This window comes from Saccopteryx leptura, chromosome 11 (genome assembly GCF_036850995.1).
Source record: "Saccopteryx leptura isolate mSacLep1 chromosome 11, mSacLep1_pri_phased_curated, whole genome shotgun sequence".
Taxonomy (NCBI): domain Eukaryota; kingdom Metazoa; phylum Chordata; class Mammalia; order Chiroptera; family Emballonuridae; genus Saccopteryx; species Saccopteryx leptura.
In genome coordinates, this window is record NC_089513.1 from 20,735,534 (window position 1) to 20,762,732 (window position 27,199).

Genomic DNA, 27,199 nt, shown 5'->3' on the forward strand with positions numbered 1-27,199 from the left:
GGATCCCTTTTACTGTCCTTAAATGGTCAAGTTAGAGAGCATCACTGTGGATTAAATACTGGTCAGTAAAACATTGCGCAGTCATCTGTTCTGTGGGTTTTTAAATTCTTGTTGTTTTCTTGTTTTGTGTAACAATACATTACTCAGCAGGCAAGATACTGAAGCAGTGTGTTGTGATCATCTAGTTTAAAGGAAAGAAAAGAGCTTTGATTTTCATTAGTTTTAAAATATTCCTTCTCAAGAATCACTGTTCCCTGATTTCTGTGTCAGAGCTAAGCAGCAAATGCGAGAGGTATCTAGGCTACCTAATTTTGCATGACTGTTGGTATGACTATGGTAAGAGTTTGTGATATTTCCTGTTACTGTGGTCTAGAGAAATTTTATTTTACCTTCCCTGTCTGATTTTCTAGTCCGCTCTTACTTCTGAGAATATAGTAATGATATAGTAATCTGTTTGTGGTTCCACTGAAAGGTGATCCACTTTGAGCTAGAATCAGGGCACAAACTAAGAGGCATTACAGACTTGAGAATGTAACTCCCTTATGCATATTTTCTTTAAGGGAACCAAATCCATTTGCCTTTAATTTGCAATACCTTTTACAGTCAAAATGGTGGTGGTTTTGTTCTGCTACCCAAACAGTACAATGACCTCTTAAAATTATTACTTTATTAACTAACTCACCTCTGGTGTAGCTGAAATCCTAGATTTGAATTTAACACATAATTTAAATCTCTGCTTTTAACATCTTGGGGAATGCACACAATTAAATCAGTGTTCTTTAACTTTACAAATTAAAAGAATACGTAGTCATCTCAGAGGGTAATGTGGTCTTATTTGTTTGCAACATGTGGAAATTTGACAGGCATCCTAATAGCCAACACCACAGAACTTACTTTCCTAATAATGCTGCATTCTTTAGCATAAAGAAGCACTGTGTATTATCACATTATTCGTTATCTGGTTCCACAGGTATATTGTCTGACCTTATGCATTTAGAGAAGCTGATTAGTCCTCTTACATAATCAAATGAAATTTCTTCTCTTGTCCTATACTTGTATAAATACAGTAGTTATTTCCTTGCCTATTAATATTTGTTGTTCAAATATTTTTCTGAGTTTAGTTTTCATTTTATTATTTTTAGATGTGCTATCTCTTTAAAGTATCTTTTTGATGTTCTGTTTTAGCTTTGAATTTTAATTCATTATTTTAAAGAAATCATGATGTTCTGAAACTACAGTGTTATCTAGAACTAATTATTTTCTTTGTTAAATATATAATTCCACTAAAAAACATCATACACTAATAATGCAAGTAGTGAGGAGGTGGGTCCAGGGACCCTAGGGTCCGTGACCTACTGTGGGTTCTGGGCTGCTCGCAAGACAGAATTCAGTGACAAGCCAGCACAGAGTTTAAAGTTAAAGTGAGTTTAATAGTGAAGCAGTGAGGGAGAGAGTGGGCTGCTCTGCAGACAGAGCACCCCCTCCCTGTTCAATAAGAGGGAGGAATATTTAGCATCTTCCTGGGAAAGGGTTGGAGGTTTCTCATAGGAGCTCTGTTGGCCATTTTGTGTCCTTATATGGACTTTCCATTTCGATCACGAGGATGAGGGGTGTGTTGTTCAGCATGTTAATGCATTATCATGAGTATATAATGAGGCTGGCATTACCATTGGGTAAAATTAGTTGTCTGGTTGAATTGAGCTGGTCTCTGCCAATTTTAAACCCTAAATCCAGTAGCAGTTGGTCTTGCTGTTTTCTTAACAATTCCTGCAGTTTTTCTTGATTGCAGCTATTTCATCACATACCCTATCAGTAATGAGATTTTGTCATGCATTAGTTCATTAGACCAATTCACTAAATCATTGGTCTTGGCCTAAAAGAGATGGTTTTCCATGAGCCACTTTGTTTTTCTAACCTTTCTCTGTAGCAGTTATCACTGTCCTTATTGTCAACATAGACAAACATACGGTATTCAGAATTGAGCAAGTTGTAGGTGATAGAAGCAGAGTGAGACCAGTGTTCTAATTCACTAGTGTTTCCCATGACACTCGGAATAGTTCTGGGGGTTTTTAGATTGTATATTCCCAAAGACTATGGTCTTCCTTTTGACAATCAAATATCCCCGGCTGACTGTTTCTGTATCCTTCGAAAGGTTGGATTTATGATTTTTAGATCCCTCTAGATTACGCATTCGCTTTGGTTAAAGATACTATATGTAAAAGCTCTACTTTTAATTAGCAAAGCTTGTCAGGATTCACATTGTGATGAATATGGTGAGTGAGCCTCACCACAGTGTAATAACAAAAACATTTCAAATCTGAGCCTCACAGTGTTTGGTCTGATTGATTCAGTCCATAAATAGGACAGGTGGGTGGATGGGTGATCTCAGGTAGGCTTCCTCACTAAAGTAACTTTTAAAAAGTGATTTGAGGACAGCTTTGGTGGATCAGTAGGTTATTCCAAGTGAAGGGGGTGGTGTGAAAGGAGATATAGGCAGGAGTAGGCGAGAAAGACAAAGGGTTCATTTAGGAGAAGAGAATGGGGAATGGGACAGGCTGTGGGAGATGAGATCAAACATACGAATTGGAGAAGAATTGTGGAGCCATTTGGAGACAGGAAAAAAGTTGTACTTTAAATGTTGAGAGAGCCAACACTCTCATTAGAAGAAGAAGTGTGGTAAACTTATACCCCCAAAAGGAGAATGATGACTGTTTAGTATGTTTCATCATTTAATAAGAAGACATTGAATGAGCAGAGTAAAAATAAAGTGATTATTAAGTAGGTGACCATGTAATTTATTATTCAAACCAGGGCCCTGTAAGAGAATGTAAGGGGACTCTATTTAATAGTTCCACTGGTATAAAATTTATAATTTGGAACATGCTGGCCAAATCGGGTCATGTTCTGGGCATATGGTTATCCCATTATTATTAAATAATTATTTGTAGGTCATTAGCATATCATAAACATAGAAAAAATTAAAATCCTGACTTCTGAAAGTGTTACATCCTAATATTTCTAAAAAATAATGATAAACTGTGAATAGTTGAGTGTTAGTTTCTGGCCAGAACTAGTGGGACTTGCTCCTGAGGTTGACTTACAGACATTGGTGTATTGGAGACAGTGTGGCATGGTGATTAGAAGTTGACTCAGGCTGCCTTGGCTTAAGTGCTAGTTTGCCACTGAGAAACTGGTGATCTTCAGCAAGTAAGGTGGAGACAATAGGGAAAACTGCCTTTCTGGGTTGAGGTGAGGTTTAAATGTGATACCATCTGCAAAACACTTAGCACAGTGCTAATGTCACATAAAAGCACCCAAGTCCTATTACTATTTTTCCCATGATTACCGCAACTACTATTTATTTGTTGGTGGTTAGTATGCTCTCAATTGAAATTACTATAAGGTAATAAATACTTGAAGCTTTTGCTGGCCTGTGGTGGCACAATGGATAAAGCATCAACTTGGAATGCTGAGGTCACCAGTTCAAAACCCTGGGCTTGCCCAGTCAAGACATATACAACAATCAATGAACAACTAAAGTGAAGCAACTATGAGTTCATTTTTCTCGCTCTTCCCCACCCCGTAAAATCAATAAATGAAATAGTAAGATAAAATAATTAAAGCTTTCTGATGTTTCTGGCAGCTTTCTACCTTTTATTTGTAATGATAATTCAGTCTGAAGGAAATAAGTTTGGCCTTTTATTTTCCATTCCAGTTTTAATACGCTACCTTTCACATCTCACCTTCTGTCTCATCCAGCTCTCACTTTTCAGAAGGAGCTTGGTTTCACAGGAGCACTGCTGAGTTACTGAGTACAGTGATTCCCATTCTGCGCTCAGCTGAGTCTAGAGATGTTTCAGCAGCATTGTGTTCTTCACATCCAATCCCTATTCTGTGCAGATTGACAGCTAAAAGTAATCATTTAATTCTCAGTTTTCAGTAAGAAAGACGGAACTTACTTATTCTCTAGGAGTAGGGATGGGGGGTCTTGCCAAATAAAAATAATGATGTGATTTATATCTTTCTAGCTTTAAGTAATCATTTAAAGAGATTTGTGAGATTGTTACTGATAATTCACCTTGAACATGCCCATCTTCAGTCCACTTTACTTAGTATTTCTTTTTCCTACAATATGCTTCCCCAGAGATCTGAACAGCTCACACCCTCACTTACTTTAGGTCTTTGCTGAAATGTCTCCTCCTCAGTGAAACTTTCTCTGACTACTCCATCCAAAATCAGAGCCCTCTCCAGCACTCTTCATTTTTCTTTACCTTTATTTTTCTAAATGACATTTATTTCAGAAGCACTGTGATAGTTCTCCATACCTCATAGTTGCTGGAGTAATGATATACTTTAACCCTATAATGGAGTAAAAGTTGTGCTGCTTTAATAATGCACGTGGCCCAGTCCTCAAGTGGCCGAGCCTTCCTTTAGAATTGATTTGCTTATGAAGCGGATTATGGAATGTCTCATGTTGTTGGTCTGCAGTGAGTTGTGGTGGCTGTGTCTAGGGACAAAATGGCAGTACTGTTTCAAGTACAGCCTTCTGGAGAAAGGGCAGAAATAATTTTATTTTTTCAACAGAAGAGAGAGTTTCCACTCTTGGTTCTGGAGACCCAAGAACCCTAACCTGCTGTCCAGCTGGGAGAGGGGAACTGCCTCATCTTACCCACATCCCTAAGTGTATTAGTCATCCTGGGCTGCCAGAGCAAAGTGCCACAGACTCGAGTTCTGGAGACTAGGAGTTCAGGGTGAAGGTGCCAGCAGGACTTTTGTCTGGGAGGCCTCTCCTCTTGGGTTGCAGACAGCTGTCTTCTTGCTGTATTAGTATTTTATTTATTTATTCATATTAGTATTTTAGCGAGAAAGGTAAACATGGATACAATTAACTAGAAAAATGTGGTCAGTGTTTTCTCTAATTTTGAAGGGTGAGTAGAGCAGATTTATGTAAGAAAGAGAAATAAAAAAGTAGGGAGTGGCGGATTTGAACTAGAAATTAACCCTGCTTTGTGATGTTTGTCTTCCCTGATGGTGCTATAATATTATCTAAAAAAGTAGAACCTAATACAGTATATTGATTTCCATAAGGAAGAATAATGTTTTATAAGAGTAGGAGTGAAGGGCATTTATAATCTATGAAAGACTGCAAATAAATTACAGTGATAGGTTGCTAAATGAAAATCCATCAGAACAAAAATGTGGAATGCCACTAAAGCAGTATATAGAGGGAAATATATAGCCCAAAATGGCTGTATTGGAAAAGAAGCAGGCCTTAAATCAATGAAGGTCTCAAATCAGTTTCTACCTTAAACTGGAAAACAAAGAGCAAATTAAACCAAAATAAGGAGGCTAATGATAGTAATATAGAGCTCTTATCAATGATATAGAAAACAGAAAAGCAGTAGAGAATACCAGCAAGACCAAAAGTTCATTCCTTGAGCTCAGTAAAATCAATACACTTCTATCCAAAATTGTATGTTGAGTAATTTTCAACTATGTCTGGACATGTGAATGTTATATTGTGGAGACTCTGGATTCTATTATAAGCCAACTGGGTTGTCTCTGATAGGACAGAATAACATATTCTCCTTACTGGGGAATCAGGGATTAAATTGGAATACATAAAAATCAAAGTTTTTAAATTGGACTATAAATAAAGTCCTGAGCTATCTCAAAACCATACTGTACCAGAGAAACACAATTTTCCCCTTGAGTTCCTCTCATAAAATCATCCTAACCACCGCTCGAGTTTTCCTGTCAGTGCATATCTTTTTTCTCTAGAACATCCATCGAACCCCAGCACCTTGACTCCAGATGCTTTGCTCATTTTCACAACATGTGGCATTTCCAGTGAGTCTCCCAAATACAGACTACAAACTGACAGCTAGTGGTCTGGACTCAGCTCAGAAAGGAGCTGGGTATTGTTTGCACAGTATTGTTAAAAAGTTAGAATTTGTTTCTAACATATAACAATTTGAGAGTTGGGATAGCTGGTAACCCAGAGCCCATATTTCTACATGGCAATAATCAGTTGGAACTGATTGGTGGCTCTCTCCTTAGTCTTCCTATTAAGGATTCTTACATTAATTCTCTCATTTAATCATTACAGCAGCTCTCATTTAGCAGCTGTCACCGTCATCATCACCACATCCAAAGAAACAGTCTCAGAAAACTTAAGCACCCAAGTTCACATAGGTAGTAAGTGAAGGACTGGTGTTTAAACACAGTTGTGTCTGAATTGCCCTAAATTGCTTTCTTCATAACATCAAAAAGGAAGTTATTTTGGTCTGTCACTTCAGTTGAAAATATCATTAATATTCATAAATATTATATGGTGCCTGTTATAGAGCCCTGGGTAACAAGTTCATCGCATTATTTAAATTATGTGAGGTTAAAATTTACATTAGTCACTTTTCCCTAAATTCCTTCAGGCTGAATTTAATCAAAGCCACTTTCTCTTTTATAAAATGCTGACATTTGTTGTCTATACTGTCCAAATAGGTTACAATAAGTGATGGAGAAATATGTTTATTTTAATACTGTTTTTATATATAATTACTTTAACATGATTCCCTTCCACAAGAGTAACAAATAATTGCTACCAGAGAACAAGGAGAGGCACTGATGTCTTTAGCTTTCTGTTTTCAGAAGGGACACAGAGGTTAAACTCCACTTTGAATAAAACTTGTCCATAATTTAGATAACAATTTATATCTTTCATCAAGAAACAAATGTCTCTTCCTCATAGAGATGGACTTGTATATTCTAGTTAATAAATGTTTACTTTTGTCTGAACAGGGTAGATTCTTCCACCCCAGACTGTTTGTGTCTATGTAAATAGTATTGTTATCAGGCTAGAGCTGGTGTTTTCAGGTTTCCGCCCAGGCTGCTTGACAGTTAAATACATCTATTAGACCAGGGATCCCCAAACTATGGCCTGCGGGCCGCATGCGGCCCCCTGAGGCCATTTATCCGGCCCCTGCCGCACTTCTGGAAGGGGCACTTCTTTCATTGGTGGTCAGTGATAGGAACATAGTTCCCATTGAAATACTGGTCAGTTTGTTGATTTAAATTTACTTGTTCTTTATTTTAAATATTGTATTTGTTCCCGTTTTGTTTTTTTACTTTAAAATAAGATATGTGCAGTGTGCATAGGGATTTGTCCATAGTTTTTTTTATAGTCTGGCCCTCCAATGGTCTGAGGGACAGTGAACTGGCCCCCTGTGTAAAAAGTTTGGGGACCCCTGTATTAGACAAAGTCAATTGGAATTAATACTGACTTATGCCACGGGTTAACGAGTAATTGTAGAATAGGTCATGTACCTTACTCTACTAAACATAAGGCAAGTATTAACCCTCCTCACTTAGGTTAAATTTTAAAAGAAATTAAACGTATTGATCTTTTTAATAAAGTATCTTTTGCTGAAAGTTTTTTTGGTATTTTTTGCAAGAGGTAGGGGTGATGGTGCTGGTGGTGAGAGCATCTTTTACTGTTACTGTCTGTGTTGGTTGAAGAATGAGCAAAATATCAGAGCAGTTAGGTACAGCTTAAGTAGTAGAAACTTTAATGTCAAACAGACCTTGGGCAAGTTACTTTCCCTCAGCTTCCTTCTCTGTAAAATGTGGATAGTAATGCTTATAGATTAACCTTGACAATAATTTCTATAAAGGCCCAATCCTGTACTTGGGATGTGATAGGCACACTATAGATGGTTCTGTCACCCTCCTCTTAATCATCATCAACAAAATGACATATTGTGTGATGACTGTATGTTCCAAGACAAATATTGTGGCATGTAATCTGTAAGCAAATGGTAGAAGCACATTAGGAGAAATTTAAGTATTCGGTGTGTCAGGAAACTTTACAGTAGATTACTTTAACTGGGCACTGTCCAAGAAAAGTAGAGTCATGTATACTTTCTGAACCTAATATGTCTGCACTGACTATTGATCCACTGGCCTTATCAGTTGTAATTACAGTTCTGTGAGAAATCTCTGTGTGGCTCAGAGATACCAACCTTTAGATTTTAGGTAACTCTAGGTAGCAAAGTGTAGTTCAGTAATAGTCTTGTACATGAAGACATGGAGAGCATTTGGATTGGAAGGAGCAGTGGATCAGGAGTCAGAAGACCAGGATTGTTCTCTTAGCACTACCAACGCATGACGTTGGCCAAGTTATATTTTTCTTCTCTTGTTTTTCCTCAACATTCAAAGCAATGGGCTGGATTACATCTTTAAGATCCCAAATGTAATTTACCAGTGCTTTTCATTGTGTTGTAATGGAATTGCCTTGTACAAAAAATGGCTATAGAACCAGCAGAGGGAGCACAAGGCATGAATTTATGCCTAGATTTTAGGAAAATTGGTGATTATATGTGGGTAAACATTAACCACAGTTCTCAAAACAGGAGATTATTTCTTATCAAGTTATGCCCAACTTTATTTGAGCTATAATTTTGTCCTGAAATGGTAACATTTTTACAGCTACTGATAAAATATTATCTCTGTAATTATTATTAGTTAAATAGAGATGTGTTCTAAAAAGACATTTAAAAATGGTTATTTGTGAGAATCACTATGATTTATGTCCTGTATCGTTAAATATATTTTAATATAAAAACATTTCATTTTGTCATATCAGAAATATTCTGGTGGGTACTATCGTAACTCTGTTGTTTGGACTTAACTCAGAACTAAAAGGGACTGTGGCTTCAAATATTACAGGCTTTTTAAGTCCTCCTTAAGTGATATCTCATTTATCTAGCATCCCTGGGAATTACGAAGTTCCACATATTTTCCAGATAACAGAAGTATGTCTTATGAAAGCACTATCTTTAAAATGGTTTGAAAGTATTTCAGTCAAGACATCCTGTTATTGCAGATTCGCTTGAGTTTTTCAGTACCGACTATATGCATGCTTGAACATTTTTCTGGATGTTGCAGGGATATGGCCATGAACATGGGTCATTGTACTAAACAGTAGTGGAATGCTGAGTTTGCTCCTAGTTTGACATCAAAACTCTTGTTTTTTGGTTACACTATTAAATTTTCCTCATCTCCATATATTCTCATCCTGGTTTCCCTTCATTGATTTTATTATGTAGAAGTTTTAGCTGAGGAAGGTAATAACTTTGCTTGTTTAGACTTATGTTAAATCAGATTAATAAAACTTTGAGTTGAGCTCACAGCTTTCTGTTAGGCATTGATAACAATTTCTTTTTTTTTTTCTTTTTTTTTTTTTTGTATTTTTGTATTTTTCTGAAGCTGGAAACGGGGAGAGACAGTCAGACAGACTCCCGCATGCACCCGACCGGGATCCACCCAGCACACCCACCAGGGGCGACGCTCTGCCCACCAGGGGGCGATGCTCTGCCCCTTCGGGGCATCGCTCTGTTGCGACCAGAGCCACTCTAGCCCTGGGACAGAGGCCAAGGAGCCATCCCCAGCGCCTGGGCCATCCTTGCTCCAATGGAGCCTCGGCTGTGGGAGGGGAAGAGAGAGACAGAGAGGAAGGAGAAGGGGAGGGGTGGAGAAGTAGATGGGCGCTTCTCCTGTGTGCCCTGGCTGGGAATCGAACCTGGGACTTCTGCACGCCAGGCCAACGCTCTACCACTGAGCCAACCGGCCAGGGATAACAATTTCATATTAGGAACTCTTTCTCTCTTTGAGGTTTGGCTTTATGTTATTATAGGTGGAAAAGGGGCTGCTCCTGTTTTGAAGATGAGTCATGGTAGAGGTGGGTTTCCTTGGAAGTTACTGTAAATATACATATTTAGTTTTTTGGACTTTCCTAATAAGTATTTCTTTTTTTTTTTTTTAAACATTTTTTTAAAGATTTTATTTATTGATTTTACAGAGATAGGGATGGAAGGTGAGAAGTATCAACTCATGGTTGCTTCATTTAGTTGTTCATTGATTGTCGTATGTGCCTTGACCAAGTAACCCGGGGTTTTGAACCTGTGGCCTCAGCAATTCCATGTCAAAGCTCTATCCACTGTGCCACCACAGGCCAGGCCCTAATAAGTATTTCTAAACTTTAATTTTAAATGAATTTTATCCTCCAAAAGTCAGTCACATATTTTAAGAAAAACATGCAGAAAACATCTTCCTGATAAATTATGTTGTAAGAGTGGGTATTCTGCAGCATTTCTAAATACAGATATTAGACTTGTTTCCTGTGACCGTCTTTATAAAATCTGACATGTAGTGACTTACTTTATTTGGTAGGTTTCCCTGAGAGGAAATTTCTTTATGCTTAGGAAGTACCATCCAACTCATGACAATAACTTCTGAACGGTCCATACTGGCTCCTCTGTGTTCACTGAGATAATGCCACTTTCCAAATGAATTGTCTCATTAAATATAATTTAAGTCGTAATTGCTGTCATAATTAGTGACATTGTGCTACAGAATTTTTTCTAGGGGTAGATTTTTTTTTTTTTTTTTGCAAGACAGAGGGACAGAAAGGGACAGACAGATAGGAAGGGAGAGAGATAAGAAGCATCAACTCATAGTTGTGGCACTTTAGTTATTCATTGATTGCTTTCTTATATGTGCCTTGACCAGGGGGCTATAACTGAGCCACTGACCCCTTGCTCAAGCCAGTGACTTTGGGCTCAACCCAGCAACCTTGGGCTTCAAGCCAGCGACCTTTAGGCTCAAGCCAACAACCATGGGGTCATGTCTATGATCCCACATTCAAGCTGGCGACCTTGGGGTTTCAAACCTGTGTCCTCAGTATCCCAGGCCAGCTTGACTCTATCCACTGTGCCACCGCCTGGTCAGGCTGTAGAAAGTAGATCTGCTATCTGCTTGGCATGCAGTTTTCTCAAGGGACTAAGAAAGGGTGACAGAGAAGGACAAGCTACAAGTTGTCTTTCAAGTCCAAAGATCGGTTTCTATTCTTTATAGAATATATTTTCAGATGGGTGCCTCTCCTGTGTGCCCTGACCAGGAATCGAACCCAGGACATCCACACACTAGGCTGATGCTCTACCACTGAGTCAGCTGGCCAGGGCCAGAATATATTTTTTTAATAGAGAAGAGAAAATACCATAAAATATGTTATGAAGTGTATTATCTATGTAAGAGGTAGAAAAAGTAAGTCAAAATTAGGGGTAAAGTTTTTCTTTTGAGATAAATCAAATTACCAAGTTTTTAATTTACTTAGGTCATTCTTATTTTAGCATTTCTGACCAAATTTAGTCAAAATTAGAAGCTCCTGCTTAAGAAAATAATCCTTTTACTTGTTAGAATTTTTATTAGCTATTTTCCCACTGAATTACTTCAAAAACAAGAAATTTGCATTAATGACTTGGTAAAAAATAAAAGTAATTGTCTTTAAGCTTAATGATACTTTCTCTTTTTTCACTCGTATTTTTGGTATAATTATCAGCTCATATATTGACCAATCATGTATTTTATCCATTATTTTAAAAAGATTTTCTGGGCCCTGGCTGGTTGGCTCAGTGGTAAAGTATCATTTAGCATGTAGATGTCCTGGGTTTAATTTCCGGTCATGGCACGCAGTAGAAGTGACCATCTGCTTCTCCATCCCTCCCCCTCTCTCTGCTCTCTCTGTCTCTCCCTCCCACTGCACCCATGGCTTGATTGGAGCGAGTTGGCCCTGGGCACTGAGGATGGCTCCATGGCCTCTGCCTCAGGCACTAAGAACTCAGTTGCTGAGCAATGGAGCAATGCCCCAGATGGGCAGAACATCACCCCCTGCTGGGTTTGCTGGGTGGATCCGGTTGGGGCACATGTGGGAGTCTTTCTCTGCCTCCCCTCCTCGCACTGAATAAAATAAATAAATAAATAAAATATATATATTAAAAAATATTTTCAGTCATGATCATGTAACATTGTAAAGTTTGTCATCATTCCTTTTTTCTTCTATGTCTTCCTAATTTACGTACATTAATCCAGGAGAAATTTAATTCCCGAGTTTCAGCATTTTTTGAGAAACATTGTTTAGTTGAATACTTGGCTATGTTGCATAGCTAGTCATTTTTGGTTCTATGTATAATTTTTTGTTATGCAGTCATAGAATGAAGAGCATATTGGGCATTGTTACCATAGACTTCCAGCTCTTGCTAAGATAACTTGTGTGTTTTTGCGGCAAAAAAGATGATATTCTCCAGTTCCAGTTCAAAGTGTCCGTTTTTGGTGGGAACCTTGCTTACTGGGCTTTATAATGCATATCTCTATATCTTTCGCTTTTACTTCAGAGTTTTTGAAGAAGTTGAGTTAGTAGGTTTTCCTTCAAGTGCTAAAATGTGGAGCAGTCTAGATTCTAATGGATCGTGTGGCATTCAGCATGCTGATGGACACAGCTCTCTGTGCATTCTGCTGTGGACTGCTAGTCCACTAGCATTTGCATTTAATAAGCCTTACTCTACAGCAAGGTGGTGATGAGGGTTTTTATTTTATACTCTACCTTCAATGCTATAAAATCAATGCCATTTTAGTACTTGTCTTGGATGCAAATGAATTTAAAGCTAGTTGTTAAATATCTAAAATAAAGTTTATGGTTATTAAGTCAATTAAATGTGAATGAATAGGTAGTTTGCTCTGCTCTAACCTTGCTTTTTATAAATGTCAGTATTCTTAGCAAAGATAATTACGTAGTTAACCATCTCCATTTTAATTTTAGGTCCTTAAAAATAAGATTTCTCTTTTTTTTTTAACTAAAAACAAAAGCCTTGTTTCCAGTTTTGTAAGGCAGGAACACTGACGTCTTCCCAGTTTCTTTTACTGGATTAAGAAAGATGGAGTAGAAAAAGAAGAAAGACAAATATTAATAGCAAGCATATTTTAGACCCTGTTGTGTGCACAACTCTGTAAAAACAACACGATATACAGTCAAGGCCTTAAATGAACTTAGCACATGACAGAAAAACTCCATGTTTTACAATACGTGTATGTATTACCGTATTTCCCCACGTATAAGACACTCTTTTTTGAAAAATTTGGAGTCTAAAAACTGGGTGTGTCTTATACAGAGGTTGTAGATTTTTTTTACTTGCATTTCCTGCTTTTTCACTCAATGAGGAGTTGTATGAATTTTATGATGAATAAAACTTGAGTTCAATAACTTTATGTAATAAATATATTTTTTTCAAATATAGGGCCTCAAAATTAAAGTACATCTTATACATGAGAACATCTTATACATGGGGAAATACGTAATATGTAACATACATATAGGTGTATAACAACTTAAGAAGACAAAACAGCATATTTAAAACAATATTATATAATTTTATAGTGAGGGAAAGCCTGGAAAGTTACTATTTCTATTATATTTTATAAGTACAAAGGGGCACGGTTTATAAGACGACTTCATTCTAATCTTCATAGACTTTGATGAATTTTTGTTTTATTAACAGGTTTTAATGCTCAGGCCTCTCCCACATTAATTAGAGCCTCTCCGTATCTGTCCTTTTCTCCCTCAGCTTTTTTTCTTACCTCTGATTTGGTCTGATTGTCCTCAGTTAAGGCTACCTGACCTTACCTTTGGTACTCCTTGGGCTGCCTCACTTTCCCTGAATAGAGGGTTTTTCTTTTTTATGAGGTGAAGAAGAGAAGTGGAATGAGGAATAAAAACATGCTATGTTGCCTGACCAGGCGGTGGTACAGTGGATAGAGCGTTGGACTGGGATGCAGAGGACCCAGGTTCAAGACCCTGAGGTTGCCAGCTTGAGCACGGGCTCATCTGGTTTGAGCAAGGCTCACCTGCTTGAGCCCAAGGTTGCTGGCTTGAGCAAGGGGTCACTCGGTCTGCTGTAGCCCCACGGTGAGGGCACCTGTGAGAAATCTATCAATGAACAACTAAGGTGATGCAACAAAGAATTGATACTTCTCATCTCTCTCCTTTCCTGTCTATTTGTCCCTATCTGTCCCTCTCTCTGTCTCTCTCAGTCTCTGTCACACATATACACAAAAAAAACATGCTATGTGAAATTAAGAGTATTTTCAAAAGAATTTGATATCACCTTAAACTCTCCCACAGCGACTTGCATTCACATGCACACACTGCCAGGTGCCGCAGCGACACGCATTCACATGCGCATACTCCCAGGTGCTGCCTGCCTCGGTCCCCCTGTACAGTTACACAACAATTTTCAGTTAGATCAGGAGTCAGTGTTTATATTGTGTTAACCAGATATTGTCTACAAATGGACCATCTAGTATCAGAAATTGAAAAGACACCACCACCACCCCTAGTCTAGGAGAAATTATTTACAAAAATAACCTGATAAAGGACTTGTATCTAGATTAAAGAACTCTTACAACTCATGAAGAACAATACAGATTTTTTAGTGGGTGAATGATTTGAATACACACTTCGCTAAGAAAAACATATGAACACAAGAAAATTCATTAGAGGAATGAAAATTAAAACCACAGTGAAATCTACTTCACACCCAACAGAATGGCTAAAGTTAAAAAGACTGAAATACCAAGTGCTAGCAAGAATGTAGAACATTTTGGCAGTTTCTTATAGAGTTAAACAAATACCATGCAACCCAGCAATCCCACTGCTAGGTAGTGAAATGAAAACATATGTTCACATAAAATCTTGTATGAGAATGTTTATGGCAGCTTTATTCATAATAGCTCAAAACTGGAAACAACCCAAATGTCCGTCAACTGATAAAAATACAAATGGAGGTATGTTCATAGGATGGAAAACTACTCAGCAATAAAAAAGAATGATACACAAAACAATGTGGATGAATTTGGAAAACATTATGCTAAGTGATAGAAGCCAGACACAGAAGAGTACATATGGTATGATTTCATTTACATGAAATTCTAGAAAAGGCAAAACCGTGGTGACAGAAAACAGATCAGTGGTTGCCTGGAGCAAAGTTGTGAGATGGGCACATTGGAGGAGGGAACTGACTACAAAGGGCACAAGAGGGCTTTTCGGAGTAATGGAAACGTTTGGTATCATGACAATGGTGATAATTTACGTGGTTTTTCAAAATTCATCAAATTATATTTTCAAAATAGGTAAGTTTTATTATATGTAGATTATTTCTCGATGATGTTGATTAAAGATAAGGTTAAACAGCAGTGTGAGACTGTATTTAAGTGCTAAGTAATGGAGAAATAGTGTAGTTCAGAGGCAGGGAGAGCACACCATGGAGAAATCTTTCGCAGAGGGTGTAGGAAGTCAGCAGCACGGAGTTCCTCCGCCTTGAAGGCGAGAGAGACAGCATTTAGATGGGCTAAGGGAGGGAGGAAGCGAGTTCCTGCAAGTTGAAGGAATTGGTCTACAGAGAAGAGGGCATGAAGCTTAGCATAAGGAGATTTGGTTTCTAAATGTAGCTGTGCCTTTAATGACTTTAATAATATTTGGTATTCCTTTGCAGTTTAATAGCTCTCTTTGGGATTTATAAAGAAGCCACTGCTGTTATTATTTTCTTTAAGGCATATAGCTCTTTGTTTTCCTGGGCTTTCTCCCTACTCTTCAGCTCTTCTTATATTCCTAGCATGTCCAGTCACATTCTCAGCCAGCCACTAAGTTTTCCAAGTTAGAAACCTTGAAGTCATTATCAGTGGTTCCCTTTTTTCTCCGTGTTGCCTTCTTTGCCTTCCAACTAGCTCATATTTGCTTTAGTTCAGGGCCACCTCTTCTCTTACTTTCAGCAATGGAAAAGTTACCTAAAGGATCTTTCTTTCTTTCTTTTTTGTGACAGAGACAGTGAGAGGGGCAGATAGGAAAGGAGAGAGATGAGAAGCATCAATTCTTCATTGCGGCTCCTTAGTTTACTGATTGCTTTCTCATATGTGCCTTGACTGGGGGCTACAGCAGACCGAGTGACCCCTTGCTCAAGCCAGAGACCTTGGGCTCAAGCTGGTGAGCCTTGCTCAAACCAGATGAGCCCGCGCTCAAGCTGGCGACCTCGGGGTTTTTAACCTGGGTCCTCTGGGTCCCAGTCCGACGCTTTATCCACTGCACCACCGCCTGGTCAAGCTAAAGGACCTTTCTGTTTCTACTCTTGTTCTCTTGCCCTCTCCTGCCCATCCCTCCCTCTAGGGCAGAGGAATCCTTTTAAAACAATTGTAATTGTTACAGACTTGGGCCTCACCACTCAGGTCTGGTGTTCAAACTGTGCTTCTAGGAGCCCAGGGTTCTATGGCAGGAACTCTGTGGCCACCATGAGATGAGAGAGCATCAGGAGGGATTTGAGAACATAGATGAACGAGAAATAATGAGTCCCTCATCCTGCCTATCCCTTGCCCCAACCTGTACACCAAACACAACAGGGTGGCTTTTGTCTCTTTTTCTTGCTGTAGCCCTGCTGTCATAAACCACCTCTGGCTTTGAGGATGAAGGCCACGGTCTCGGTGAGACTCTGAAGCAGTGCTTTACGAACCATCACCCAGCCATACTGCAGTGCTCCACCATGTACTGAGCACGTCGTAAGCGTGTGAGCTCTGCTCCTTCCTGCGCCAGCGTGCTCAGGTCCCGTCTTTCCTCACGCTCTGCTGTCTGTCCAGATTACCTTCACTTTTGTCGCATTTGCTTGGATCACTCCTAACTGTTCCTTCAGAGTCAGCTCAGGCATCATCTCCAGAATTGAGGTTGCCCTCCTCTGTGTCGCCACCGTACTCTGTGCTCCTCTCCATCACTGCACTGATAGTAGAACCTTCTATGTAGGCTGGTTGACCTGACTGCGTCCTCCAGGAGGAGGGCAGGACAAAATCCATGGTGCTTTTGCTTGTCACTGTATCCCAGGAAACTTGTACGTTGCCTGGCGCATCGTAAGCTCCTGGTAAATATTTGACTTAATGTCTGTCTTGGTGACTTGACAGGATGAAATTCAAACCTCTTAACATGGCTTGTTTTTTTTTAAACTGGCCTCTGCCTGTCTTGCCAGCTTCCTCTCTTGCCACCTCTCACCCCCGTGGACTTTCACTATTTTGGCCGTATAAGCTACTGGTACTTTTCTGAAGTGTTTCTGTGCCTTTCCACACATAGTTTCCCCTCCTGAATCGCTCTCCCTCCCCCTTTTCCCAGCTAGCAAATCCCCTGACCTTCAAGGTCAGTCAAGAAAGATTTTTCTCTGTAAAATGTGCCTAACTTCTTCTGTGTTCCCACAGCACACTCTCCAGACCCATGGTGTTCTCTGGTTTCGGTATTGTAGACACATTTCTTCCTTATCCCATTAGACTTGAGCTCCTTGGAGGCAAGGAACCATGTCTCTTTCATCATTTTGTGAGACTGATGTTCCATTAGCCCCTTCCTCCATGTAGAACAAAGACCAGGCTTTTGATGTGCCATAGGAGCTATTCAGTCTTGTCTTCAAGCTGTCCTCACTCTGGTCTTGTCTCCTGCCACCAACTGTGCCCTAAACTGTAGCCCTTTTCAGCACTTGTGGTTTTCTGAACGTATTTCAGGTCGCACTGACTACACATACTCTATTTACTTGGTGCTTTCTTTTCTGAAATGCTTTCTACTGGCAGGCGTGCTGTTTTCTTCAGGGTAGTGTATTCTTCTTATCCATTAAAAAAAAAAAATATATATATATATATATATAATGTTTCAGGCATACACCAAAAAAAGAGAATGAGGTGGCAATTCCCTATGTATATATTCAGTATAAACAAAAGAACATTATATATGGGGGGGGGAGAAAGAGAGAGAGAGAAAGAATGCACACAAGAGTTGAATCCCTTATTTCTTCCTCCAAATTCCATTTCCTTACCTTCTTTCTCGAAGAGTAATGGCTATCCTATGTGTAGGGTTTATTGTTTCTATATATTTTTTATTATTTCCTGTTTTACAGTAAAACATAGGTAACTTTTTTGCATTTTTGAAACACTATAAATAATAACACCTTGTTCACATTCTTCTACGGGGGTTCCTTGCTTGTAGAACAACATAGTTTTTGAGCTTTATCCATATTATTACATGTGGTTTTAGATCATTTAACTTGCTCATAGTATTTCAGTGTATGAATATCCCACAGTATTTATGCATTTTATTCTTAATCAGAGTTTCATTATTAAACCAGTTTGTAAAGAGCATTCTTGTACAAAAAGAAAAATCTAGTCTTGTTCTAATTACAAAAATATTCTAGTGGCTATATCCTGACTGAATATTAAGCACACTTGAAAGTCAGTTTCACTTATTTTTAAAAGCAGAATTATCCTCTAATACAAACATCGTGTATTATTACTTATTCTAACTAGCATTAAGCTAGGTCTGGTACTATGAATTAAAAGCTTTAAGCAAAAGTTATTTTTCTCAGCAATTTGCAAGTCATGTCTCATATAAATTTAGGTCATTTTGCCTTAAAAAGCTAACTCAAAGCCAAAATTAGAATTAAAGAAAAACCTAAAATTTGAAAGCTCTAGCTATAAGACCTGGGGAAAAGCTTACTAATTTGTAGAAGAAGAATAACCTGAAGTGTGAATTCTCTGTTTCTCATTCATAATAGAAAACTGGAAGTGACCTCAAATCATCTGTTCTTACACCAGCTTTCTTAAAAACAGCTGGGAGCAGAAGCCACAACTACTTAAGGTGGACCATTTCAACATATTATGCCTTTAATAGTCAAATTTTCCATTATGCTCAAGTGAAAGAGCTTATGTTTAAATAGAAGCTAACTTCCTTGTTTTGTCTTCTACTAACAAGGAAAGAGGATTGTTAGTATTCTCTTTTAAAATAAATAAACTAGCCTTTCTTCTCCAAAGGAAACCATTTTAAATCCTTTTTTTCTTTATTCCTAGGACTCATTTGAGTTTTTTGTACTGATGATGAAAGGTGTCATAGATTACCTCTTCTGTCCTCTGAGGTTACGCTTTTGGAACACTGACCTCCAAGTCTATTGAACCAATAAAACAGCTCCTGAATGCTGGTGTTTTGTAAACTTCAGAGAGTACACCGTGTTGCTTCACTTGCCCCCTTGCACTCTTACTCACACCAAAATCTCACTTCTTCCAGGTGTGTTTATTGGTTTCCCTTTTTGTGTGGGCATCCAGTTTCTACCTCTGAGTCTTGTTACGCACTCTGCTACGACTGACCATCAAAGTTCTTTGTCTCAAAAAACTTCTGAAATTCTACTTATTCCAGAAAATGCACTGCAACCAATTAGAAAACTCCTACTAATATCCCACTTTATACTATTTTTTTCTTTAGTAAGGGACAGACAGACAGGGACAGACAGGAAGGGAGAGAGATAAGAAGGATCAACTCATCATTGTAACACCTTAGTTGTTCATTGATTGCTTTCTCATACGTGCCTTGATGGAGGGGGGTCTCCAGCTGAGCGAGTGTCACCTTGCTCAAGCTAGCAACCTTGGGCTCCAAGCTAGCGACCCTGTGCTTAAGCTTAAACCGGATGAGCCGGTACTCAAGCCAGCTACCTCGGGGTTTCAAACCTGGGTCCTCAGCATCCCAGGCTGACCTCTATCCACTATGCCACGACCTGGTCAAACCCCCAATTTATACATTTTTGATGTGAATACACATTATACACTATCCCAATATATCTTTACTTTTTAATTACCATCACCTGCAAAATAATTTGTACATTAAAAAATATATGTGCCTAACACAGTTCACAATTCTTTTACTCAGCAGTTTTACTTCAAGGAATTTATCCTGTAGCTTATCTTCTTTCAGGTAGGCTAGAAATTGTATATAAGGGTGGTTGCCAACTAGAAACGTTACAGTTATTGATAATAGACTAATTAAATTGTGGTATATCTATACTTAGCACTCAATAAATGTTTGTTGAATGAATCAAAAAATATATATTGTTAAGTTTAAAAAGTACAGGTACAGAACAGTTCATATTTTGTGGAATAAAAAAGATTAATGTAAACAGTATTCATTTATTCCTTGATGTACATAACATTTCTAGAATAGTATACAGGAAACTAACAATAGTTACCAATTGGTCGTGGGAATGGGCTTGAATAGAAAGTACAGTGTTTACTTTTAACCTTAAAAAGGAAAAACAAAGCAAAGAACTTTAAATGGAGAAGACCCAGGAAAATAAAATGATTGGAAAAAATGCACAGACCCTTATAGATCAACTCTTATTTCCTACTTCTTATACAGCCCCTTCTTCCCGCTCATCTCACTTTCCCCTGCTGTGCCTCTGGGCTTTGCCTCTGCTTAGAAATGCCTTTTCTCTTGTACAGATCTTTTTCTTCAACGCTCTCTGTAATAGCTAACACCTTCATAAAATTTTGCTGGACTATTCCATTTTAAAGAACTCTCTCTCTTAGCCATATGCTTAATACTTAATCAGTATTATATGGTTTCACACTTACTCATTCTGTAATTATTTCACTTAATTTTCTTCCAACTGTATTTGAGTATAAATTTAGAGATGTTTCTTGCCTCTGTTACATTTGCTTTGTATAATCCAGCATTACCAATAAGTGTTTAAGGAATTTTTATTTTTGATCGTGTTAAAACTTCATCTAGAAAGAAGCCTTACTAGCCTTGTCTTCAGTGAATATCCATTTAAAGCATCTGAATGAGTAAGGATTTCCCTACATAGATGTTCAAGGTAGTATTTTATTTAACAGGGTATCACTAAGAAAAACTAGAGTAATATTTTTGGCATTTTTTTTAATACTACAAATTAGCCTGACCAGTGGTGGCACAGTGGATAAAGCATCAACCTGGAACGCTAAGGTCACTGGTTCAAAACCCCTTTGGCAAATTTCTGGACCTCCCTCTTACATTTCTCTCCCATCTGATTATCTGCCCTGAAAATTCCAGCTGCCATAGCCACCCCAAATCCATATCTCTGTGTCTTCTCCACTCAGCACAATACTGAGAGTGTACTCTTTGGGTCCCACCATTCTGAACCACAGCCTGGAGTCTTCTGCTAGGCAGAAACTCACAATATGTAGATTTCTCTTCTTTTAAGGATCATAACCCTGTACTTCTCATGTTGTATAACATCTGAAAAGTTGTTTCCTATATTTTCTCCAGTTTCTTTGTTGTTTACAGCAAGAGAATTATTCAGTGCCAGGCAATTCATCATGGTCACAGACAGAAATCTTATGTATATTTAAAGTCATTCCTTTTGAGAAATAAGAATATAAAGTTATAATGTTAAATCATAGATTCTCTTATACTAGAGAAATAATCTAACCCAACACACTTAATTGAAAGATGAGAAAATTGAGATATAACAAGCTCATGTGACTTATAATATACTATGAGTTACTCATAGTCATTGCATAACCCAGGTTTTCTAAATCTCTGCCTATTTCTTCTACAAGTAATCTTCTGAAAAGTTCTCCTATGTTTGAAATATAATTTTAACTTGTCAGTTTTTTAATATTTTAGAACCCTTATAATTTAAATATTCTCCTCACTTCATTCTTTTAGTATACAATAGTATTATTAATCCTGCTATTAATGTAAGCATGAAAAAAGGATTATTACAAGTGTATTTTAGAATGATTGACATTCTATGGAGCTGTATAATTCCATGTAAGACCTAGAAAAGGAGACACTAAGTATATTTTTATAGTTGGTTTTATTTGTTTTTTATTTTTTCAGTTTGTTTTCCTTGCTGTCTAAAAAACACAACAAAGTTCTGGAACAAGCCACACAGTCCTTGAGAGGTTCGCTAAGTTCCAATGATGTGCCTCTTCCAGATTATGTAAGTAGCTACCTTACTTTGTCAATAAAAATTTTTCCTTTGGCTAAATTTATAAATAGCAGTACTGCTCTCTTCTCAAGGTCTGCCTGGGATCCTCATGCCCTAGAGATCTCTAATGTGCAAATAAAGGAGTGACATCTTAAGTCAAGGGGGAAATTTTAATGATTATTAACAAATAGTTAAAAAGTCAACACTAAACCAGTGATTTTTTAATAATTAGGACTCTTATTACTTTAGTCAAGAAACCCTCTCAAACTGATTACAGAAAAATAAAAGGAGGCCCTGGCCAGTTAGCTAAGTGGTAGAGCGTCAGCCCAACGTGTGGATGTCCCAGGTTCAATTCCCCATCAGGGCACACAGGAGAAGCGCCCATCTGCTTCTCCACCCTCTTCCCTCTCCTTTCTCTCTCTCTCTCTCTTCCCCTCCCACAGCCTAGGCTCCATTGGAGCAAAGTTGGCCCAGGCACTGAGGATGACTCCATGGCCTCCACCTCAGGTGCTAGAATGGCACCAGTTGCAATGGAACACCCCAGATGGGCAGAGCATTGCCTCCCAGTGAGCATGCTGGGTGGATCCCGGTCTCTCTGCCTCCCTGCTTCTCTCACTTCAGAAAAATATAAAAAATAATAATAATAAAAGTAAAAGAGGGTTTTGTACAGGAAGTATGCAAAAGTTTCTCACTGAAGAGAAGGACGTAAACATATTTTGTGGAAAACGAGACTCTGATATTGAAAAGCATTGAATTCAAAAATAATCCTGTCTTTCTGAGGCCATTTAGTTTCTGTTTTCTGCTGCTTTTTTGCTTCAATATGCTTCTTCTGCTTCCTATAGGCAAGATTTCTCTGTTTGCTGACTGAGCAACCCCAATCCTTTCTCCTCCTACCTCCCAACCCATAGCATGTCCTTGTGAGTGTCGCGCCGTTAGCTAGTACACTGATCAGAGTCTTGAAGCCCTAATTCTCACTTCCTGGGAAAGAGACTCTAATTGGCTCTGCAGGGTCAGTATGCTACTCTAGTCTTGTCAGCCTTGGCCAGCAGAGAACAGCAGTGACACGTTGCCTTTGTTTCATCCACTCTAAAGATGAAGAGTGTAATTCCACCTGACCTCAGGATGATGATGGAATAGTATTTTATAATAGTAGGAAGGAGAATGCAGTATGAGTTCCTGTAGGGCAGTGACATTTCATATATTTTGGAACATAGAATAGGTGAGGATGCTAAAAATTATCCTGTCCTAAACGATAGAAGTTGCTTAACAAGCTCTAATAAGGACCTCCCTAAATCCCCATGCAGCAGCTTAGTGTTGATACTTAGAAACTTAATGAGAGAATTTTTAGAATCTGATTTTGAAGTGGTGATGCATACCAGACAGCCGGAGAGTTGTTTTGCTTGTTTCCTGTGGTTTGTTTCATTTCTAAATGGTTGTGCTGATATGAGACTGTGGGAACAGCACCCAGTCCGGATAGCAGGCGCTGATACACAGAGATAGCTGTCTGCAGCCCAGCCTGACTGGTGCTATTTTTCTTCTCTTTTATTTATTTAGTGTGTGTGTGTGTGTGTGAGAGAGAGAAAGAGACAGAGAGAGCTGTCATCCCATTAAGGTATTTGGTTTATAATTCCAAAATACTTCTCTCACAAATAAAAACAAAAAAACAGTTATCTTTTAAGATTTTCCTGCTGGTTAAATATTCTCAACTTTAAAAAAATTAGTATAATAGGTGCTTACTTCTATCCTTGCCATGACTTGTTAAAAGAAAAATATTTCCTCTTAATGGCTCCTTGGAAACATCAGTTAAAGTCTGAGTGACAGTGGGGATTGTGTATATTAAGAATTTGAATTTGGGCCCTGGCCAGTTGGCTCAGTGGTAGAGCGATGGCCTGGCATGCAGGAGTCCTGGGTTCAATTCCCGGCCAGGGCACACAGGAGAGGCGCCCATCTGCTTCTCCACCCTCCCTCCTCTCCTTCCTCTCTCTCTCTTCCCCTCCCGCAGCCAAGGCTCCATTGGAGCAAAGTTGGCCCGGGCACTGAGGATGGCTCCATGGCCTCTGCCTCAGGCGCTAGAATGGCTCTGGTTGCAACAGAGCAAAGGCCCAGATGGGCAGAGCATCGCCCCCTGGTGGGCATGCCGGGTGGATCCCGGTCAGGTGCATGCGAGAGTCTGTCTGACTGCCTCCCCATTTTCAGCTTCAGAAAAATACAAAAATACAAAAAAAAAAAAGAATTTGAATTTGGTTCATCTGTAAATGTTTTGCTATTTTGGTACAGTTGTCACTTTATGTAGTATTTCTGTTACCGTTCCACAAAAATGTGTTGAAGGTATATAATCTCAAGGTTGCCTGAGCAGCACTCACCTCTAATAAGAATCTATAAGATTGGTATTTCTTTGAGAAAATGGGTCATATTTATTATTTTTTGTCAATTATGGGGACAGTTATGCAATGGGAGGATGCCCAACTCTTTAACAGACGTATGAATTCTCCTGTTGAACTTCACAGTGTCTGAGTCACTATTTTCTTCTTGTATGAAATAGTCACTAAGTAAAAATTAATTTCTTCAAGTATCTGCTTCCTAGAAATACTGGGGAAATTCCATTTGGAATCTGTCACTGACATTTCTTATTTTATCATTTATGTGTATGAGACTTTATAAATTGTATTTTCCAAATGGGTTGATGGACATGAATTTTGCTGCCTTTCCTTCGAGCTCATTGAAGAGGGTGGGTAACACTGGTCCAGTAGAGGTGATGGTCACTGTGAGTCACTCCTCGTGCCTGTGAGCCGAAGGTGGTGGAAGAAAACGGCGACCTTGAGAGTAAGCGCTGCGGTGTGTTCTTTGGTTTTTATTTGCCATTCCCATTGCTCAAACATTACGTATGGATAAGTGATTTACATATTTGAAACCGTGTTCTCATTGTCATTCTCTTTTAAATTGGTCATTAACTGGGAAATGAAATATATTCCTCCTTATTCTTCCCCAGAAATTTTACTTAAGTGTCTTTGCCAACCAATAACCACATAAAATTCTGTGACCTAGATTAATGCTTCAGATCACTTGTTTGTAAAAGATGAAAAAGGAAAATGAAAGGGTCTGAAGGCAGAAGTGGATTCCCTGGTGTACATTTTCTACACCAGGATCGGATAAACTATATTAGCAAAGATTTTGAGTAAGTGCTTAAAATAAGGATATGGTTTTCTTCTCACTGTAGTACAGAGAGTACTTTCAGTCTACCTAGAGGTTTCTCAGTTTATTAAGAAAATGTTTATTCTTATTATACTGTATAATTCACAAGTCAGTTGAGTAACAACATAGAAAGCAAACAGCAAGTTACAAAAACATTATTATTATCACTCTAGTACAACCACATTTGTCTGAATGTGTCAGGGGAAAACCGAAGCCTTTCCCCAAGTTCTAGATAATGAGGAAATGCCTTGGCTGCTAAGGGGAAATAAACAGAAATTGCACTCAGGTTGTCTGTCGGGAGAAAGAATGCCCACTTCAGAGAGTGACAGCTGGTTCTGCAGCCTCTGCAAGGGACAATGAAGATGTTTCGGAGGCAAGTGAAGTTCAGTTGACTTGGCTAAGCTTTAGTGTCTTTATATCGAGGTTTCATAAAATTTGATGTAATGACTTAAAGGGACAGGAGAGGATTGTTAAGGAATCTTTCAACAAAATTTTTAAATAAGAATAAAGTTTTCAAACAACTTTGATCATATACAACAGAACCTCAATAAAAGAAATGAACAAAAATAATAAATGAGTTATAATTGCTTTCTAAACTGTAAGCATGGTTTTTAATTATGAGTATTGTCAAAATGTCATTTAAGCTTTGTTTTTTTAATTTCTATTAATCACCTTAGCAACTATTTGAGATGAGAAGGATCTTTTACTCTAGGTGGGACCATATGGAACCAAATTATATTGCCCTTTGATCATCAAAGGACTTTGAATCTTTCCTTAGGACAGGCTCTCCCATTTCATTCCAACCAGTGAATGCAAAGGCACAGCCAGAACGAGCAAGAGCCAGAATCAGAAAAACCCGTTTCCCTTCCTGATTACACAGCTAAGCAACATTTTCCAACACCCTTGCGTCTTGATGGGGGGTGAGGGGCATATGACTAGCTCTCACAGGTGGAATGTAGGTGGAAGTGATGTCACCACTGCACCATCTTCCCCACTTGCCCTTGTCATCTGCCGGCTCCATGCAGGCAATCAAGTGGGAGATTCTGAGGTCTCGGAGGCAGTGTCCAGACCCCTGGGTCATCTCCTGGAAGGCAAACTGAGTACCCTGTTGGATTGTGATGCAAATGAGCAATAAAGCTTTCCTACGTTAAAAAATATGGGCAAAGGGACTGCATAGTCATTTTTCCAAAGAAGACATCCAAGTGACCAGTAAGCACATCAAAAGATGTTCAGCATTAGCCATTAGGGAAATGCAAATCAAAACCATAATGAGCCTGACCAGGCAGTGGTGCAGTGGATAGAGCATCGGACTGGGATGTGGAGGACCCAGGTTTAAGACCCTGAGGTCGCCAGCTTGAGCACAGGCTCATCTGGTTTGAGGAAGGCTCACCAGCTAGAGTCCAAGGTCGCTGGCTCGAGCAAGGGGTTACTTGGTCTGCTGTAGCCCCCCATTTGAGGCACATATGAGAAAGCAATCAGTGAACAACTAAGGAGCCACAATGAAGAATTGATGTTTCTCATCTCCCTCCCTTCCTGTCTGTCTGTCCCTATCTGTCCCCCTCTCTGACTCTCTCTGTCTCTGCCACACACACACACACACACACACACAACCATAATGAAGTTCACACCTACCGGGATATGACTGTTATCAAAAAGACAGATAATCACGTGTTGGTGAGGGTGTGGAGAAATTAGCATCCTCATATAGTAACTGCTGGTGAGATTGTAAAATTGTGCAGCTGCTTTGGAAAACTTTTTGCAGTTTCTCAAAAGACAAAGCAAAGAATAACCATATGACCTAGCATATGGTAATAAATACTTCAGAGGAATTGAAAACATATGTCCATGCAAAAATGTGAATGTTCATAGCACCATAATTTATAATAGCCCCAAAATGGCAACAACCCAAATATCCATCACTGGTCAGTGGATAAATAAAATGTGGTATATCCATACAATGGAATATTATTCAACAATGAAAATGAATGGTGTTTGCTCACTTTGGCAGCACATACCTTAAAAGGGATGAATTACAGATGGATAAACCTTGAAAACATGGGAAGTGAAAGGAGCCAGTAACGAAAGGCCACACAGGCAAATCTTATAGAGATAAATAGTAAGTGGTTCGGGGTAGGAGTCATTGCGAATGGGTACAGGTTTTCTTTTGGGGATGATGGAAATGTTTTAAAATTAGATTGTGGGGATGCTTGCCCAACCCTGGAATTTGCTTAAAAAAATGAATTATACTAGGTAGTACTAGAAACACTAGGAATAAAAAAGACCTGTTTGTTAAATGTAATAGCAGATAGATATTAACGTGGCTGGCATTGTGGCATGAGGGTCAGTGTAGTAAAACAAATCTTATACTT

The 27,199-nt window shown here is 38.7% G+C and overlaps 1 protein-coding gene across 3 annotated transcripts in view; it reads left to right on the forward strand.

Annotated features, from left to right (window-relative positions):
• The window catches only part of DYM (dymeclin), a 303,872-nt gene that overhangs the window by 187,447 nt on the left and 89,226 nt on the right, over nt 1-27,199 (forward strand). For all 3 annotated transcript variants that reach the window (XM_066352275.1, XM_066352273.1, XM_066352276.1), the window contains one exon: nt 21,548-21,650. In XM_066352275.1, the coding sequence (XP_066208372.1) occupies nt 21,548-21,650 (103 nt within the window). The remainder of the gene's footprint in view (nt 1-21,547; nt 21,651-27,199) is intronic.